The sequence below is a fragment of the Pomacea canaliculata genome, linkage group LG7, assembly GCF_003073045.1.
Source record: "Pomacea canaliculata isolate SZHN2017 linkage group LG7, ASM307304v1, whole genome shotgun sequence".
Classification (NCBI taxonomy): Eukaryota; Metazoa; Mollusca; class Gastropoda; order Architaenioglossa; family Ampullariidae; genus Pomacea; species Pomacea canaliculata.
Window position 1 is genome coordinate 11,877,002 of NC_037596.1, and position 17,466 is coordinate 11,894,467.

At 35.7% G+C, this 17,466-nt stretch overlaps 2 protein-coding genes across 4 annotated transcripts in view; one reads left to right on the top strand and one right to left on the bottom strand.

Moving 5' to 3' along the window:
* LOC112567778 lies at positions 1-11,732 on the bottom strand. The gene is made up of 11 exons (XM_025244599.1): positions 11,654-11,732; positions 10,104-10,223; positions 8,580-8,757; positions 8,095-8,187; positions 7,135-7,320; positions 5,684-5,743; positions 3,752-3,793; positions 3,344-3,448; positions 2,622-2,649; positions 2,021-2,170; positions 1-1,461 (listed from the first exon to the last, which is right to left on the bottom strand). Exons 4-11 carry the CDS (start codon positions 8,174-8,176, stop codon positions 1,278-1,280), a joined length of 837 nt encoding a protein of 278 aa, XP_025100384.1. The 5' UTR covers positions 8,177-8,187; positions 8,580-8,757; positions 10,104-10,223; positions 11,654-11,732; the 3' UTR covers positions 1-1,277.
* Positions 11,494-17,466, top strand: part of LOC112567776 — a 17,601-nt gene continuing 11,628 nt past the window's right edge. The window contains exons 1-4 of one of the 3 annotated variants that reach the window (XM_025244596.1): positions 11,495-11,644; positions 13,121-13,408; positions 14,438-14,570; positions 16,446-16,823. In XM_025244596.1, coding sequence (XP_025100381.1) covers positions 16,547-16,823 — 277 coding nt within the window. In that variant the 5' untranslated portion in view covers positions 11,495-11,644; positions 13,121-13,408; positions 14,438-14,570; positions 16,446-16,546. Of the gene's footprint in view, positions 11,645-12,087; positions 13,409-14,437; positions 14,571-16,445; positions 16,824-17,466 lie in introns of those variants that run through there. The other 2 variants (XM_025244594.1, XM_025244595.1) reach the window with 2 other exon arrangements.

Sequence of the window (17,466 nt, forward strand, 5' to 3'; positions counted from 1 at the left end):
TTGTTCGCTATCCGAGACAAATTTTTAGCGAAATTTTTGTTCGTTAACCGAAAAATTCGCTATCCGAGGCGTTCGCTAACCGAGGTTCCACTGTACCTGGATACCTACTTGAAAATGTTTGTGAATAGAAATGTTTTCCTCCCCCGATTTGGTATTTGTATATGTGAAGATAATATATGGGTGAGCTATTCCTCAGATGTAGCTAATGTCATAAGTTTATAGATAAGTATAAGTTCAGTGTACAGTTGAAATGTGCGAACAGCCTGAAATATGTGTATTGATGTATGTTGAAAGCTATGGGTATCAACTAAAAGTTAAAGACAAACCACTACAACCTATGCTGTTACTAGCGTCAGCTGGTCCTTTCATAGGGTAGGGCATGATGAGATGGAGGAAATATTTGTGTAGATTGTCAGAGATATGTTTGTTGATCTATTTATGTAAATTGATGTGTGCGGTAGTTTTTGTTATGTTTTGTATATGTATTGTTTAATAAAAAAAATTGTAATTATGTCAAACATTTTAAAAGATTAAACAATGTTGTTCATATCTACAAAATGTACCAGTCCTCAGTTTATCTTCATCTTCTTGCACGGCATAATTCTGCTGTACCTACTGTTTATCAACCAAATTCGCCTTTCATTCAGAATGTGATGTCACCATCTTGATATCACTGTCACGTGCAAAACCATATGAAAAACAATCGGAGTAAGACAAAAGTAGACAAACTTAATAGTAATGGGCTAAATCAGTCGAAGGCCTAGTATTTTTATAAACAAAGGATGCACCAGTTGGATGTCAGAATGGAGAACACGAAGTCTATCCACGGATTCCAGCGAATGCCTAGTACACATAAGATGTGATGCAACATTCTAAATCTTTTATAAAGGCTTTTCAAAGGATGTACCTTTGTATATTTTACCATGACAATAATACGAACATACTTGACCCAGAAGACATGAGATATTCTTATCCCAGAGACATTATTCGCTCTCTTATCAGCAGCACACAGAAAACCAGACGATTCAGACGTTTTTACAGATTAACCTCCTCACCAGTGTCACTTATATATTGCCCTCTCCTACCTCTGGTCAAAAGTCTGTATGGGAGATTGCATGGGAGACACCTTACGAAGTCTTTTTCTGAAATATCTCCTGTACACACACATGGCGATAAAGTCAGGTTTAGGTACATGCGGCAGATAAACAATCATTACAATCGTTCTTCTCCTGCTAAAAATAAAGATTTCAAATATTTACTTATGGAATAAACTCTGATCAACAGTTGAATTTAGTTGAAAGAAGAAGCGTGTCTGATCTATCACTCCCTGATGAAGATGTCTTGCTGAATGAAGACTCCGTCGTTTTTAACCCAGAAGAACCGCCACTGATGTGGTTGTCAGTAGATGTGTGCTCCTTGGTGACGTGTCCCGTCTGTTTATTGATGGTCAGTACGTTATCCCTATAACAAATAAAATCAACAGATCTTATGGGTTAGAAAGAAAACAAGATTTGGAGGCAAACATTACAGGTGGAGTGTGCGTACGAAAAATGAGCTTAGTTTGATGACTGATAAGTGCTGAGAAGAAAGAGAAAAAAATTGGATAACTGTCTCCTTGTTTTGATGGTCTACACCACTAACTTAGCAAGCTGTTTAAATGCAAACAATTATTTATAATGTATTTGTCTGATTGCTGGCAACCGAGATCGTCGTTGGTGCGATGCTCTATAAGAGTGCAAGTTTTATATTCTCATCTCTTAGTCACCAGAAAAAATATAGTTATTTTAAGGAATATTTTTTCTCAAAAGGCGTGCATGCCTTCATTCAGATATTCTAATACACGTATGCAAACACGCTCACGCACGCAAGGATGCACACCGATAGTGTATAAAGGTATATCTCTACAGTTTGTCGTTATGGACAATTTACAACAAAGTATGTAACCCTTTAGTTCGTTCTTCAAATTCTCCAAATTCTTCATCATATGCATCAAACTATTTTTGTAGTGTTTTATTCATACCGTTTGGTCGGGTTATTTACTCGCATAATGGCGTCCATGTAGTTAACCGATGCACGGCCACTCTGCGTTTGTTCCACATGGTTGCCTGTGTTTTCTTTTTCAAGAAAGGGTATCCCGGATTCCAACATTACTGATGGACAGCCTTTGTATCTAAAAAAGGAAAATGTATGGTTACTGTACATGTTTCAGCGGTAGTGAAAAATGATATTTTATGATTTATGTGCTTTAGAATGAATAAATGAATGTACAGAGTACTGTCTCATGGTATAGGTATAGCACGTGTATATGGAAATAAGCAGCTGCGAATATTCTTCTCAATCCTTTAAAACTTGCTCTGTTACTTCAGCCTTTGATTGGAATTATTTGCTAACATATAGCACTTTTCTTAATGTCGTCTTTGTACCATTTACTGTAAGTTTGGTGGTTTTTTTTTTTGGTAAAAATAAAATACTATTGCAGTCAAGTTGATTCTTAAGACCTCTCAGGAAGAACTGTTCGATACACAGGCTTAACAACTGAGTGGCATGCTAGTATAGAGTGAAAGTAAAATCTAATTTTTATTGTGGATATGTCAAATAGTTAAACAAAGCATATAACTTACATTGAAGATCGCTTGGAACCTTTATGATCTGAAACAAATTTATTTCAACTTTTGTTTTAAAATACAATACCTGCAATAGTTACTGAAGTGGGACTGCTTAAAGACTATACAGTATATACAGCATGATTTGCTTGCCTAAGTTTTCGAAAGGTGTCTGCTTTTTTCTTCTTTTTTTCTTATCTTTTATTTTAATTTTATTTCAAATAAGAAGTTATATAAGCATCGTTTTGGATCATATCAAGGGTTAACGGTGGTCGGAAGCGAAAATCTCTGGAAACAGACGATAAAGTATTTTAAAAACATATTCCATGGATGTTGTTATTTTAGGACGAAAAGCCCCGAGAAGTATATTATTAATTTTTTCTTAATCAGACCTTGATTTCTTTTCTGGGCAAAAGAAGGGAAAAATCGCTTCTTGAGCATGACAGCCTCAGAGATGTTTATCTGACTAGAAGAAATGCACACATTTGCTTCACTGACTCACCTGTATGCAACTGAACTCTACCGCCTAGCGGGTATTTCTTTTGCTTTCGTAGTTACAGGTGAGAATGCGGATTTTTAAAGACAGATCTTGAAAATTATGCATAATTATATACTTATGTTTGGGAAACTATTATTTTAAAATGAAATTAACCAAGTTATAAAGAAACCAAAGTTCCACTCGTGCTTTCCTTTAAACTGTGATTTCATAAGCTAATCAAGTGTGGAAAATACAGTCGTACCCTCAGATCTGCGTTTCCTGAGCCACACTAAGCCAATGATGATGATAAGCAAAATGGCGACGATTGGTACTACAATTGTAGCAACAGGAACTGAAGGATTGATTCCTTAGAAAACAGAAACACATATAATAGCAGTTGCAGTTCCTAAAGAAAATACCACGCACACAAAAACAAAACAAAAACAAAACAAAGAGACAAAAAGATTTTCTCAAGGACTTCTGGAATAAAAAGGCCTCTAAATAACAGACATTTAGTTTATTATCTCCCCTAGTTTTATCTCGTAATGTGCTGTTTATCACTATGCTGACAATCATTTCAAAAAGCGATTCAACACAAGGTCATAAACAATAAATGTCACAATAGTATTGCAAGCAGTTTCTAAATTTATTCTAAATTTATTCTACTTGCCTTCATTTCGGAACTGTTCAGTGGTTAAAGAGGAGCGAATACCTAAAAATAGAAACAAATGTGATAGATTGAAACGTGCAGTGTTAAATTAGTCCCAATGTCTTTTTATTTAAAAAAAACCAAATGACAACACTCATAATACATAAATAAATAAAGCAATAGATTGCTTTTTACTTAACCGAAAGATTGGTTTAGCACAAATATTTTTATAACTGCTCTAATACTTTCATGCCCATGAGAAAGAGTACAGCTTTTAAGCTGTCCATCTACTTTTTATTTTCTTCTATGTCTCAAATGGCATACAACATATTAATTTACGGAAGAGTATATAAAATGATCAATAACTGCACAAAGTAACAATCACAAGCTTAAATATCTATAAGTATTCACATAGTTTTAGTGAGAAAAGCTAGTTAGGGTTCCTCGAGTTCTAGGCTTTACTATTTTCTTTGTAACTACAGCCACTCACATCTCCATCTTTCATTGCCTCTCTCCTTTTATGTAATTACTAATAATACTGCACGCGCTAGCGACCGTTAATATTTTTTTTTACTTAATGCAGGAAGGTAAGACATGCATTTATTACATTGTAATAACTACACTATTTCAATCACATTTAACGACTCAGCTTCCTGTCGATGTCAGTTCTAGCTACTATCATTAGTTATCATCTATTTTATTCTCAATGAATGAAGACAGATTAAAAAAGTGGGGAGATGGACAACATCGCAAGGCTGGTAAGAATACAAGTTTTAGACATTTCACTCAATGAAGGATATAACTTAAACATAACCAACATCAGCAAGTTTTATACTGTGCACTTCAATACCCGCTGCCCTATCAAATGCAAAAGAAAACAATGTTCATCAATGTCAGTTTGAGGTGTATCACATGCGTCTCCACAGGAACACGTCAACATATTGACTACTGACGATCACCTGCCTGCATTCTATAAAAACGTGTCAATAATTGCATGTTTATTTGTGTGTGTGGACACTTGTGTGCTTGTATGTGTATGTATGTGCGTGCGTGCGCTCACTTGTTTAGTGCTAAAGGACTTAAATTTTAATATCATTTAAAGAAACAGATGTAAATATTATTGGGATGTGTTTTCATAAATAAAAATAAAATATTCAATACTACAACATGAATTTTTCCAGTGTTCACACATGACTTTAAGTCGCATTTTAACCACACATACACACAAAGACGCGGAACTACGTAAAAGAAAGTGTTGGGCATAGGATAAGGAACAAGAGGAAAAAGGACAATAAAACGTGTTTCTAGTTTGCCAGATAAATTGTCATAATAACAATTCTGCTTCGATTCTACAATACGTTACGTCTGTCTATGATAATGTTTTACACAGTAGTTAACAGGTTTTAATGAAAAGGTGATTTTGAACTTGCCCCTTTGCTCACACTAATATATGTACTTAGTATGTTGATAGAAAATAATAACAACAATAAGCGCATTTATATAGCGCGTTCCTCCATCATCAGCAGCGTTGTACAATAATAACAGTCTACTTGTACACCTCGCCTCCCCGTTAGAAAGACAAGCATTGTGCACTACATAGGAAGACAAAGTCACAGTCCAGTGAAGAGACAAAGTCTGAAGATGGTTATATGACACAGCAGGGCATACAACAGATACAGATGAATACACTTTGTCTAATACGCATAATCATATAAAGTTTGTAATGTCATCTGTCTCGTTAATGGCGACTGCTGCTTAATCGTTTTATTTGTACATTTTTTAGCAGTAAAAGAAATATTTCTTTAAAAAGAGCAAGAAGGTGTAAGCAGAGCTAGAATGTTTAAAAAGCCTTCAAAAGTCATGCTTTAAAGAAAGAACTTCGTTGTCTTGTCTCTGTTGGCTAAACCATAAAGAGAAATAAGAAATTAATATTAATAAGTAATTTTCACCTACCTTTAGTAGTCGTTCCAGGACCAATTCCAGATTTGGTGCTGCTAATATAACTGGAGATTTCTTTAAAAAAAACAGTACATAATACTTAGATTTGGTTTTCAAGCTTAAAGTGAAAACTGTTTTCAATACAATGGTAAAAAGCTGAAACAAATTACATGTGTTTCTTCTGTGCTTTGTATTCGCATAGTTAATGTTTTTGCTATCGGAGAACAGACGTGATTGGTCCTCACTTGAACATGTAGTGAAGTAGCTATGCGCCCGTAAGCAGAACATCGACCTAATGCTCTTTAAGAGATCTTCTTCTCTCTCTCTCTTTCTTGCGCATTTTTTTCCATGATATTATAATTCGATCTGCTTTCCTGTTTATATTGAATTCTATATAAAACTGTATTTTCGTTGCCACTATTATTTATCAATCTCTGTTGTTCTTGGTGGGTCATCGAGCTTCAGCTTGAGGAATTTTTCTTTCTTTTTCAGAACGTCTCAGCTCAATCTTACCTAGAGGCTAAAGGCGGTCAGACCCCCTTGTATGCAAGAATTTACCCCTTTTTCAAAAAGTTATTAAAAATAAGTAAACAAGACAAAAGAACACTTTGAATTAAAAACGACAGATCAAAATGTGTAGAAATGGATAAGTATTACCTGAATCTTGCTTGAGAACTCACTTTTATGATAATCCAACCAAAATTAGGTATAGAGTTTTGAAAAAAAAAAGTTTCTGTACACATTTCAAACATGGCGTGGCCCGAATTTCGGGAGGAGATGAAAATCTTTTTCACACCACAGTCTGTATGCTCAGCTTCTTTCAAGAACGGTTCAAATATTAACCGATCAAAAGATTTGTCTTCAAAAGTTTAGGATCAAACAGACCCGTCGGCCATCTTGACGCTAATCTTTGAACCCGCTTTTCTCACAATGGCCGCCACCGTACTGTCACATTTCAAACGTTTCTAACTCACCCAGTGTTAGGACTAGAAGAACAATGTTAGTATCAAAAGAAAGTTCAAAACCTGTTTTTTTTTAAATATGCAATTTGGCAACTCTCAAATTTACGACTTAAGACTCATTTCGTCGTGGAGGATTACATTGACATTAAAACATCATGTTTTTTCGCAGAAATTTATAAGGGTATATTTGTATTGTTCGTTGTTTAAATCAAATCTCTTTCTATTTTATGGTTTTTGTGTGCTAAGTATTACGATTTTAAAGTACATGCAAGCTGACCGTATCTAATCTGCAAAATTCCACGAATTACCTGCAAAATTGTTTTAACCTTATGAAAAGGTTTTGGTCTGTATTGAATTCTCTCACATCAAATAATTAAAGTTTAGTACTTATTTTTGTTACAAACCAAACTGTTGATAGATATATATTATATTAGCTAGCCAGAAACTTTAAACTTTTTTTTATTTGGTTACAAAATCATATTTTACAAATTAAGAAGATCTTACCTGGAGGGGGGTATGGGCAATTTTTAATGATGTCAGTGTCTCCTTTCTGACATTCAAATGAACCTTCCCCTGCAAATGTGTCAGGAACTGTGATGGTGACATCGTTAAAACCGTTATGCGTGATATTGAAGCCAGTTTTTTTAGAGCATCGAGGTTTTTCATTGTACGCACAGGCAACCACTAGTTCTGCGGAAGAAGTTGAAAATTAAAATGTAAATAAAATTTGTTTCAGATTGTTTACGATTAATTTAAAAAATCTAGTAGATTGTTTATCAAGTAGAAGAAAAAAATATAAAATTTATAGCACACACTTCACTTTGAGACTTTCCAATAAAGACTTTTCACTGAGGTGTATGAGACCTTCCCGGGATGTCTGAGTTCTACATAAGATACTGGTGGGCAATATAATTATACCCTATAAATTTTACTATTTAAAATACAATTTATGTTTTAGTTTTACTGTTGTCGATTTGCATTTGTAATAACAGGTCCTGTAAAGTCACAGCTCTCGCTAGCAATTAACGTGCTATGTCATGTCCTCGAATCCAACCCACGCTATGCCCGACGGTCCAACTGATGCTTCAAATGATTTCACTTTATTTCTCTAAAGTTAAATAGTCATACTGATTTTAACCTAAGGAATGTGGGGTCTTGGACTCGCACATACTAGATAAAGATGTTGAGGTCGCACACGAAGCAGGCAACGAAGAACGGCTTCACACTTTAATGTTAAGCTGATCATTAATTAAAAGCAAGAAGTAAGCAGTCGTTTTACTCCCTAGATCTGCTTTCTATAAGTATATGATTATTTCCCTGTTTTGTTTAAGAGAATTTTTTACAGCTATTGGCGAAAATCCGAAGGGCTAATCTAACTAAAAGATGTTTATCTTTGTATTTTAATATGCATGGATGAAGATCGGATAGATGGTAAGTGAGACACAAGGCTCTACCATTCCTTACTTTGGGTAGAATACTGGTACAAAGAAAAAGATCCTGTATCATTAGGAGCCGTGGGAAAAGTGCATTGTATTTTACAGCTCATTGTGGGAATACCTGCCATATACACAAACACAAAAAGTCAATATTCAATGTTACTTGTCAATTGGCTTTTAAATTTATCGCAATAATAATAGTGTTCAGATAATATAAAATAGTACTTTCAGGGGATCAGTTTGATGTTAAAAGGTAAATTTGTCTTTTTATGCGAAGAAATGGTCTTACTAAAGTCACACATTAAGCGGAGAATTTTATATAAATTTACTTAAACACTAATGCTTAATTTTTAACAACAAGCAAATGTGGACTCACCTCACCGTTGATGGGTAATTAGTGGCGTATGTTTAGGCAAAGGGGGACTTAGGGATTTCTGATATGTAATAAACATGTATAAATAGCAATGGTCATGTCGAATATCATAATCACAAAGAAAGCGAAGAAAGGCTCACCTGTATATACAAAGGATGCAATCTGCCTGAGAACGGACAACTAATCACAAGACAGTCGAGTGAAGCTTCAGCCAGTGATGAACCACCTGAGTTTTGACCTGTCAGGTAACGATGCCAACTGCGCTCTGGGTAGACAGGTTTGATGCCAGGAATGTCTCACATTTGACCTTGGGAAACACTGGGAGCAAAATACAGCAAGACCATAAATGAAAACTCAGAGTTAGTAACACGTCTGTCCAAAAATAAATAACTCTGGATGGAGGAAACAATCATTCCTGGGTGCCAGGTATAAATGCTAGTGAGAGGGGAGACAAAGAGATGCCGAACTGAAACATACGGTTTTGATTATTTCCCTTCCTAGCTCCTGTGCCATTTATAAGCTTTAACATATCAGTGCTGTAGGAATGTCGGTGTGTCTGGGGATGAGCGACTTCAACCTTCTTGTATCTCAAACGCGTACTATTGGGGTTGGACGTTGTTCTAACTAGCGCTGTCTCTTGGGGACGAGCGACCTCAAGTCTCCTGGGCCAAGAACTCCAGGATAATAACGTTGAAACTACTCACCAAACAAAACGAAACAAATTCACTTTAAATACTTTATGGCATCTGAGCAAGTGCCTAAGGGGACTGAAATGAATCCCTTACAGAGAAAGTAAGACTAACGACTTTGTACTAATTGTGGCCACCATACTTGTACCAACAAAGCAGCAGGAGTCTCTAGTTGCATCCGTGAAATAGTGTCGGTTGTTTTGGTTCGACCATGTGACCGCACCCGACAGTTAATACTTCCGTTTAGTGAGGTGGATGCAAAAACTGGCTTGTAAATGTGAAGGAATTACCTGGTTATTGCATACAATCCTATTCGCCATCACGCAAGTGATGGGCTTTGTCAACTACTGCATCAGTCAATTTGTTCCTCTCGACGACCAATACAGGCTAACCGCCATAGCTGATACCAGTCAATTGATATGAAAGAATAAACACTGTTTCTTTCGCTATTGTTAACGACTGTTTGTATCCTTCACAAGACTTTTTTAAAATAACATTTCCGAAACCGACAAAGAGTTGCAGACACTCATTAAGAAGAGTTCAAAGGGTTCATCATGTGAAATGCTGTTGACATGGCATCATTAAAACATGTTTAGAGGAGAGCAAGTCATCAATGTATCAGTCGCCGTATTACTACTACTACACTAATACTGGTTACTTTTGATGGGCTACCATTATTAAGGACTGTCATGTAGTAACTTATAAGTGGGACACTAAAATTTTCGACAGCAAAAGAAACCTTAAGTAACAAATAAGGTCTTGTGTTTAGGCTTTTTAATGACATTTAAAAAAAGTAAACGGGCTTAAATGGCTAGATCCAGCCACGTGTAAACAGCTGACACAAATGCAGGTGTAAAAGTGTCTGTGGCAGAGAGTCTGACGTGAAGTGTCCATCTGACGGCTGGACACAGAGCTTGTCATACATAGCCAGCGGGATGTACTGAACTAGAACGGTTAAATGAGTTGTTTTCTTACCATCCAGCTTATAGGCAGGGATAGGGTTAGTCACGTGTCAGCGTTGGAGGTCTTCTCTGTTCACAACAGCTGATAACTGTTTAAAGTCTGTTGTTGCGTTAAATTTATTCAGTAGCATTCCTGATGGTAAGAGAGAAAGAGATAGTCAAAGCTAAAAAGATAAAGAGAACCTCAAATTAATGTTGTAAAAGTCTAACAAATCTAACAACAAAAAATTGTTTAATCGAATCGTGTCAGTGATCAAACACCGAGTAAATGTTAACATGAAATATTAAATTACTGTGAACATGACGCACATGTTTGTAGCGCAGATAAGTAAATGGGTCATATCATAAATGTTAACATCCTATCTTTGTGCAGATAACATTAATAAGGTTTTACAAGTATATCAAAATTATAATACCAAAAAGAAGTTATTTAAATAATATTAAGATTTTTAGTGACAACACACCTTGTGTCATTACTGAAGTACATACATGTATTACATTTGTTTGACTGACTTTTGATGGCGACAACAATATGGGGAAAACAAATAAAAAGACAGTGTGAGAGTAAGAGTCATGAGCTATGAATTATATTTAGCTCAAAACATGAATTTCACTACAAATTACTGAAACGACTACAATTATAGCAAATGGAAAGATTTAACTACAGTGGAACCTCGGTTAGCGAACGCCTCGTATAGCGAATATTTCGGTTAACGAACAAAAATTTCGTTAAAAATTTGTCTCGGATAGCGAACAAAATTTCGGATAACGAACAGCCACGTGAACCACACGTGACCGACTAGCATGTCATCATTTGTGCTCGAGACACAGTTACGATCGGTCGTTCCTTATCTGTGCACATTCTTCTTATTTAGTGATTGTTGTGCTTTATTTTAATAAGACAATCCTCAATAATGGCTCCAAAGAAGATTAAGACCAATTAATAGTAGTGAGGTAATGACAAGGAAGCGGCCAACAAATGAATTGAAAAAGAAAATGATTTCAAAGTATGAAGGTGGCATGCGTCTGTCGGATATGTAATGTATTACCGAAGTGTTTTACAAAAAAGGCAGAAGGAACAGACACTGGACAAGTTTTGTCCTTTAACCTCAAAGCTACAGAAAAGGGAAGTCACCCCCGATTTTATAATGTCACGTGTGCTCATGGAGGGGGAATCCAAGCAGTAATTCCACCCCTTCCTCCCCACACCTCCATCCACCCACGCCGTCAAAACGGCAATTTTTCTTTTGTTTAAATGCATTCTTTAATGTTTTTATGTTTATTTAACTCCAGTTATATTGCATTATAACTGTTCTCATTAAAACATATACCTATATAGCCTGTAACTTTCAAATATTAGCGAGTCAACAGGGGCCGGGAACCAATTAAATCTATTTCCTTTATTTCTTATGGAAAAAATTGTTTCGGATAACGAACAGCTTTCCAGAACGGATTAAGTTCGTTAACCGAGGTTCCACTGTATATACAAAGTGTAATATTGACATTACTAAAAAATTACACACTAGAAATATGAGAAAGTGTCCTGAAATGCTTGTAAGTTACCTTTTGCATCCTCATCTTGTATTCTATAAAATAAAGCCTAGGCCCATCTGGATAGTCGGTGCATCCTAAGCGTCCATTTCATTTAATGAGTAATTCCCGTTATTAGTAAACCTTTAATCAATAGAAAGGGTCTCTTCTACAAGAAGAGCAGAACTAATATAATAGTTCTACTATGAAATAATAACATACTAAAATAAAAAAAATAATTATATGCATTTATGAATGTGATACTGTCCTTAAAAGCTTGTATCAGTTAGCGTTTGTATCGCCATCTTCCAGTCTATAAAATAAAGCCTATTACGATGTGACTAGTTCGTACACTGTAAACGTCTGTTCTATTTAATCGGTAATTCCCATAAGCAGCGAACCTTTATTTGATAGAAAATTTATCTTTCATAGAAAGAGCAGACTAATGATCGAGCATGCGATAAAATACGAGATTGGCCTTCTAAATAATTCGTCTTCCGTAATACTATTTATATTGAAAAGCATACCACAAAGTTGTAATGCTTCATGTATTATTTATCTTTACACTACGTGTATACTAGCATAAACTGCAATAAAATAAATCTTTGTGAAACATAAAATAACCTTTTCTTCTGTACAAGAGAAATACAGTTTGAAAAAGTATCTCGAAAGAACTGATTAAACTCACATATATATATATTGTCAGAAATAAACATATGCACAGCACTGAGAGCATATTCCTTCGTGAGAGTGATTCTACCACACCTTTATTTTTACACATACTTTTTATTATAAATAACTGCTAAATTTAACGAACAATAGGTTCCTAATCACCTTTAAATTTCCAATAAAACAATTTTATTTTTATCTCTCATTAATTGATCTCTCAAATATTAGCACACGCTTTACCCTCTAATAACACGAATACGGTTCCGTTCTGACATCTTTCTATCTTACTGTTTCTCTTAGCATTGATAATATGACTTGTCAAACTATGTGATAGAAAATCTGAGAGAGGACTAAGATAACTTGAAATTTACCGGCTGTACTGAACGAAATAGTGCCGAGAAAAAAAAATTACTTTCATCTGAAAGTTGCAAGATCTTCACAAACCAAAAAGAAACACTACTTTTATATTTATACATTATAGGTAAGCATGTATAGAAAACTCGAAACAAATATAATCCTGACATGAAGGTGTTTCATCTCACTATAAATAATAATAATGAAAACCAATTATAATCTGAAATGACTGACTGGGAAAGAATTAAAACTCGATACTTACAAAATGGCCCTCAACATAATCTGTTAACTACTAGAAAAAAAAATTCTAGCACCTATAACTAGAGCAAATATAATACTAAAACACATAGATAAAATAGAAACAAATAACATAGAAACCAAGAACAAAAGATTGAGTGTCTAACGGTGCAAAGAAGCATAGAGATCACATGTTATCTTCCTCATGATTGTTTTGTAACTGTATTCTTACATTCTCAGAATAAAAGAAGTACAGGCACAGACCACTTTAAGCTGAGAGATCTTTATTCGACACTGACCATAATGTGGTTAATCTGCAATAAAATGCACATGGAAACTGAAACTGATGATCGCTGGATGTTTGGGAGATCTTTGGCATCCTGTGGTAATTTTCCGGTTATAACTTCATTGCCAGTGGTTTACAACAACTAGACCATAGTGAGAACTTCAAAATGAGCACGTTTATGAAGGTTTGCTGTGCATTTGTCATTCTTCTGAAGCTGATGAAAGGAGCGCTTTTGATGACGTGTAAGTAGTCACAAAGATAATTTAATTTTCTTGGCAGATTTATTTTAATTACAAGTTTTAATAATGAGTTTTAAGTTTTAATAACAAGTTTTGCCAATCATTAAAGCATTTAATCTAATAACAGATTTAATTCAAGAACCGAGGACAGAAACATTTGCAAAAATAATGCGAAAATTGATTTTAAAATGAAATGATTAAAATGATAAGATTAAATGACACTTCGAGAAGAAAGATAATTTTGATGTTATTTTAAGTTACGGACCATATAATTTTAGTTATTTTGACAGATTTAGGGTTGAAATGACATGTAGATCCAAAACATTTTTTGAAACTGATATTTCACATAGGTTTCGAGATACCAAGTGGCACTAATGTGTCCCTATGGTCGGCAAGGAAAACGTATCGTGAATAATGCCAGTTATGGGTTTCATCAATAGCTTAATTTTTTTAAATGGTGATTAAGCATTATACCAGCGGTTCTCAACCTTTTACTTGTGACGCCCCCCTGGCGAACAAAGGTACGTACGCGCGCCCCCCTTAGCCAGCAATGTAAGCTAATTTCACTAATACCGGTATAAGAAACTTTTAAAAAATGACCACCTTCGCGCCTCCCTTAGCCAGCAATGTAAGCTAATTTCACTAATACCGGTATAAGAAACTTTTAAAAAATGACCACCTTCGCGCCCCCCTTGTAAGCAGGTCGCACCCCCCCCCCCTTCAGGGGGGCGCACCCCACAGGTTGAGAACCGCTGCATTATACTGTTGTTATGCAACATCAGAAGGGATATTATACTGTAATGAGAACAAATATATATATTTTATGAATGTAATTTATGAATGGTACTTCTCAAAGCAGTTACATGATGTTGTGTAGCATAAGTGAACGCGGCATACCGGCCTATAGAGAATGTTACACATATTGTCAGTTCTGCTTTTAATTTTGTCCTTTGGACATTGAGCACAACGCTTACGTTTTTCTTCTTTGACCAGTTTTTGGGGGTTGACATGATCTTTCCCTGATTCGAACAGGTCCTGATGGAATATTTCTTTTCCTGTTTGTGTAATTTCCAATGAGCGCTTTTGATATCATTTGTCTGCACTCAAACTGGGATATCTTCTTGCATTCAGGATTGAATTCCTGGTTCATCTGCGTATAAACACAGTGAGTGTTTTTCACCGCTATGTACAAACAAATCGAAAACTTTTTGAAAGTAGTGCTTTACCTTTGACCTTCGATCAACTTTATATGTAATCCACGAGATCGATGATCAGAGGCCGAATTCGAAAGTCCTATAAGTGTCGGGATTTCTTTTCAAAAACAGCTCTTCAGAATTTGTTTGGAAAGTGTTAGGCATTCCTTATCACTTCAAAGCGATTCTGAGGCATCACATTGGCAGCGTATAACACCTAAAGATTTGGTTCAGTGGACCAGTAGTCTCTCAAGGATGGAATCAAATATTATTACATTATACACTTTATTCCCAAGAACGCACGAATTTCTTGCGAATCAGTTTTGAAATGAATCTCCTTCTTCAACAGGTTGTCAGAGACGCGTTCAATTCACAATTTCACACTACTCGCACTCACTGTATACACACGTCCCAACACGTGTTTTTCCAATCATAAATCACACAGATTTGTCTAGGCAACGAAAAATTTTATATAACTCGACATTAAGCACACACACGCGTTACTGCGAACTATATATACAGTCTGAATGTCTTTCACGCCACGGCCTGTATATCAAAGTTGACGATTGTTTTTCGAATAGTTCGTTAAAGTCCTAGTTACTCACACCGCACTGCCTGAAGTTATCGTCCGAGAAACCAAAAGTAAAACGTCCTGGTAAAATTCTCCCTTTCCCTGGTCCAGAAATTAAAAGTGCAGTCTTGGCATCACTTGACCGATGTGCACGAACAAAACTCTTAGGGAAACCACATATACGTTCCGGTTCTTAATAGGGGTAAGTGCTGTCTTGGCAGACACCTAGCTGACGACCAAGATTATATTCTCTGGGATCAACACACAAGATCCAAAGCGAACACTCCACACACTCCGTCCGCCTCTCGTCACTTCTCAATGCCGCCTGCAGCGGTTTCGTTGGGATTCCTCACTCCCAATGAGTCCCTCAGTAGTTCCTTGACTAGGCAAGCAGCTTAGTTCACTTATTACCGGTCCATGTACACGTACAGCAAGACCTCTTTCCCGCCTGTCTTTCCTATCTCTCGTCTCCCCGTCGTCTGCTGTCTTCCCAATAATTGTCAGTCCCCGTGCAATCTAAAATTACGTCATAATATGACGTCGGGTTCTGACGCGAAACCACCACGCAGCAAACACACTCATATACTGGTAAGGGCAATAATCTCTAACAACAGACAGGGGCAACAACCCCCTGTTTCCTAACACAGGTACGTTTCACTTTGCTAAACAGCAAGAACTATCAAACCATAAAAATCTCAGGATTTTTAAAATATCTCAAAGGCATTGGGTCCTTCGTTTCAATCAGCATTTATTGTTGTATGTATTGTAAAAATAAAGAAGAATAAAGAAGCAGCATAAAAGTTCTCTTCTGGTCCGTAGGGACACATATGCCCAATAAAATTTGATTGCTCTGAGTTGTTTCAATCACTTTTGGGGTCCATTTAAAAGTATGGAACAAATTGTTATGTTCCTTGGTCCTCAAACGGTTAAGTCATCACTTTGTGTAGAGTGTTCAGAGTTTTATCTTAAATGTAGTCACTCTTTATGACTATTCAACAGGCGTCTGTATTACGTATCTTCATAGGCATACAATACAAGAGATTTTGTTTAATGGCACATTGTTTATTATTGGAAAAGGATACAATCATAGTAAAATGCATATATCAGTTATTTTTAAAGGAAAATTTTAGTCAACCTGTGTCGTCCGTACTGTTGCTATTCTTAGGCTATTGCACACTAAAATAAAAATCTTGAAAACATTTATCCCTTTAAATTCACTAAAACATTACAGATATTCATTTCGAATCTTTACATTTTTATGAAAAATATTTTTCAGGTGGATTTTCTAACTTTACCGAAAGCCTGATTAAAGAAGAATACAGTTCTATCAATATCAACTACACCATCAACGTTACGGCAAGTCCTGATGTTACAGACATGTTTTATGCTCAATATACGGTTTGTGAAGGAAACTCTTTGAAAACTCCATGTATATTTATTTACGAGAAAGACTTTAGCACCGAGTTTAAGAAGGACTTTAGTGGGAGGACAGGAGTCACCTGCTACTGGGAACAACGACACGTGAGCAGCTCTGTGGTGGCTTTAGACATCTACATCTCTCAGGTCGTCACCAGGTCACTGAGTGCGATTATCCTCTCTACTGACAGAGGCGAGGCACCAAAACCTACTCGACTGATACGTGTTGAGGTGTTGTGTAAGTAATAATAAACTACCTTCTTGAAAATATTTATTAAACATTAGTTCGGCTTTCAGTATGTACAAAAGAGTATTATTAACATGTTATTTACATAATGGTGATCGGTGTAGGTTATATATTTGTGATTTATAACATGTAATGTTCAGTATCAATTGAAGTACTACTTTGTATATTAACGAGGACAGATGGTTGTTCTGTAAAATTCTCTTAGGGTGGCTGCTTTTAATCTTTGTACAGAAATAATAGAAACTACAACACGCGAGCGCACACAAAGACAGGGACACATACAGATTTATTACTAAAATAATCTGAAATAACGGTACGAAAATTCCTTTTTTTTGTAAAAAGTTTTAAAAAGTGCGAAGCAGCTAAATAATAAGAATACCTTTAAAGGTCGCTACAGTCACATTACAATATATTTTTGAAACTATGTGGCTAAGAAACGTGTCATTCTCTGCTGAAACATTTGTCCCCATTTGTTTTCATTTAAGGATATCACACTAACTTCATAGTTTCTTCTGCGATGCTCTGAGAGGTCATTCCATTCATGAATAGTTTCTGTTCTTCCTTTCTGCTGTAATCTTTTACATATTGTGCGTTGCTGCTTTAAATTTTAAAGCTGGGCATGCACTTGTATCAC

Coding starts and splice junctions, on each gene's coding strand:
- LOC112567778 (XM_025244599.1), bottom strand. CDS start 8,176: ATGAGCTGTAAAATACAATGCACTTTTCCCACGGCTCCTAATGATACA. Junction 2,171..2,621: donor GGTTCCAAGCGATCTTCAAT/GTAAGTTATATG, acceptor TTCCTTTTTTAG/ATACAAAGGCTGTCCATCAG. Junction 1,462..2,020: donor GTAAATAACCCGACCAAACG/GTATGAATAAAA, acceptor TATTTGTTATAG/GGATAACGTACTGACCATCA.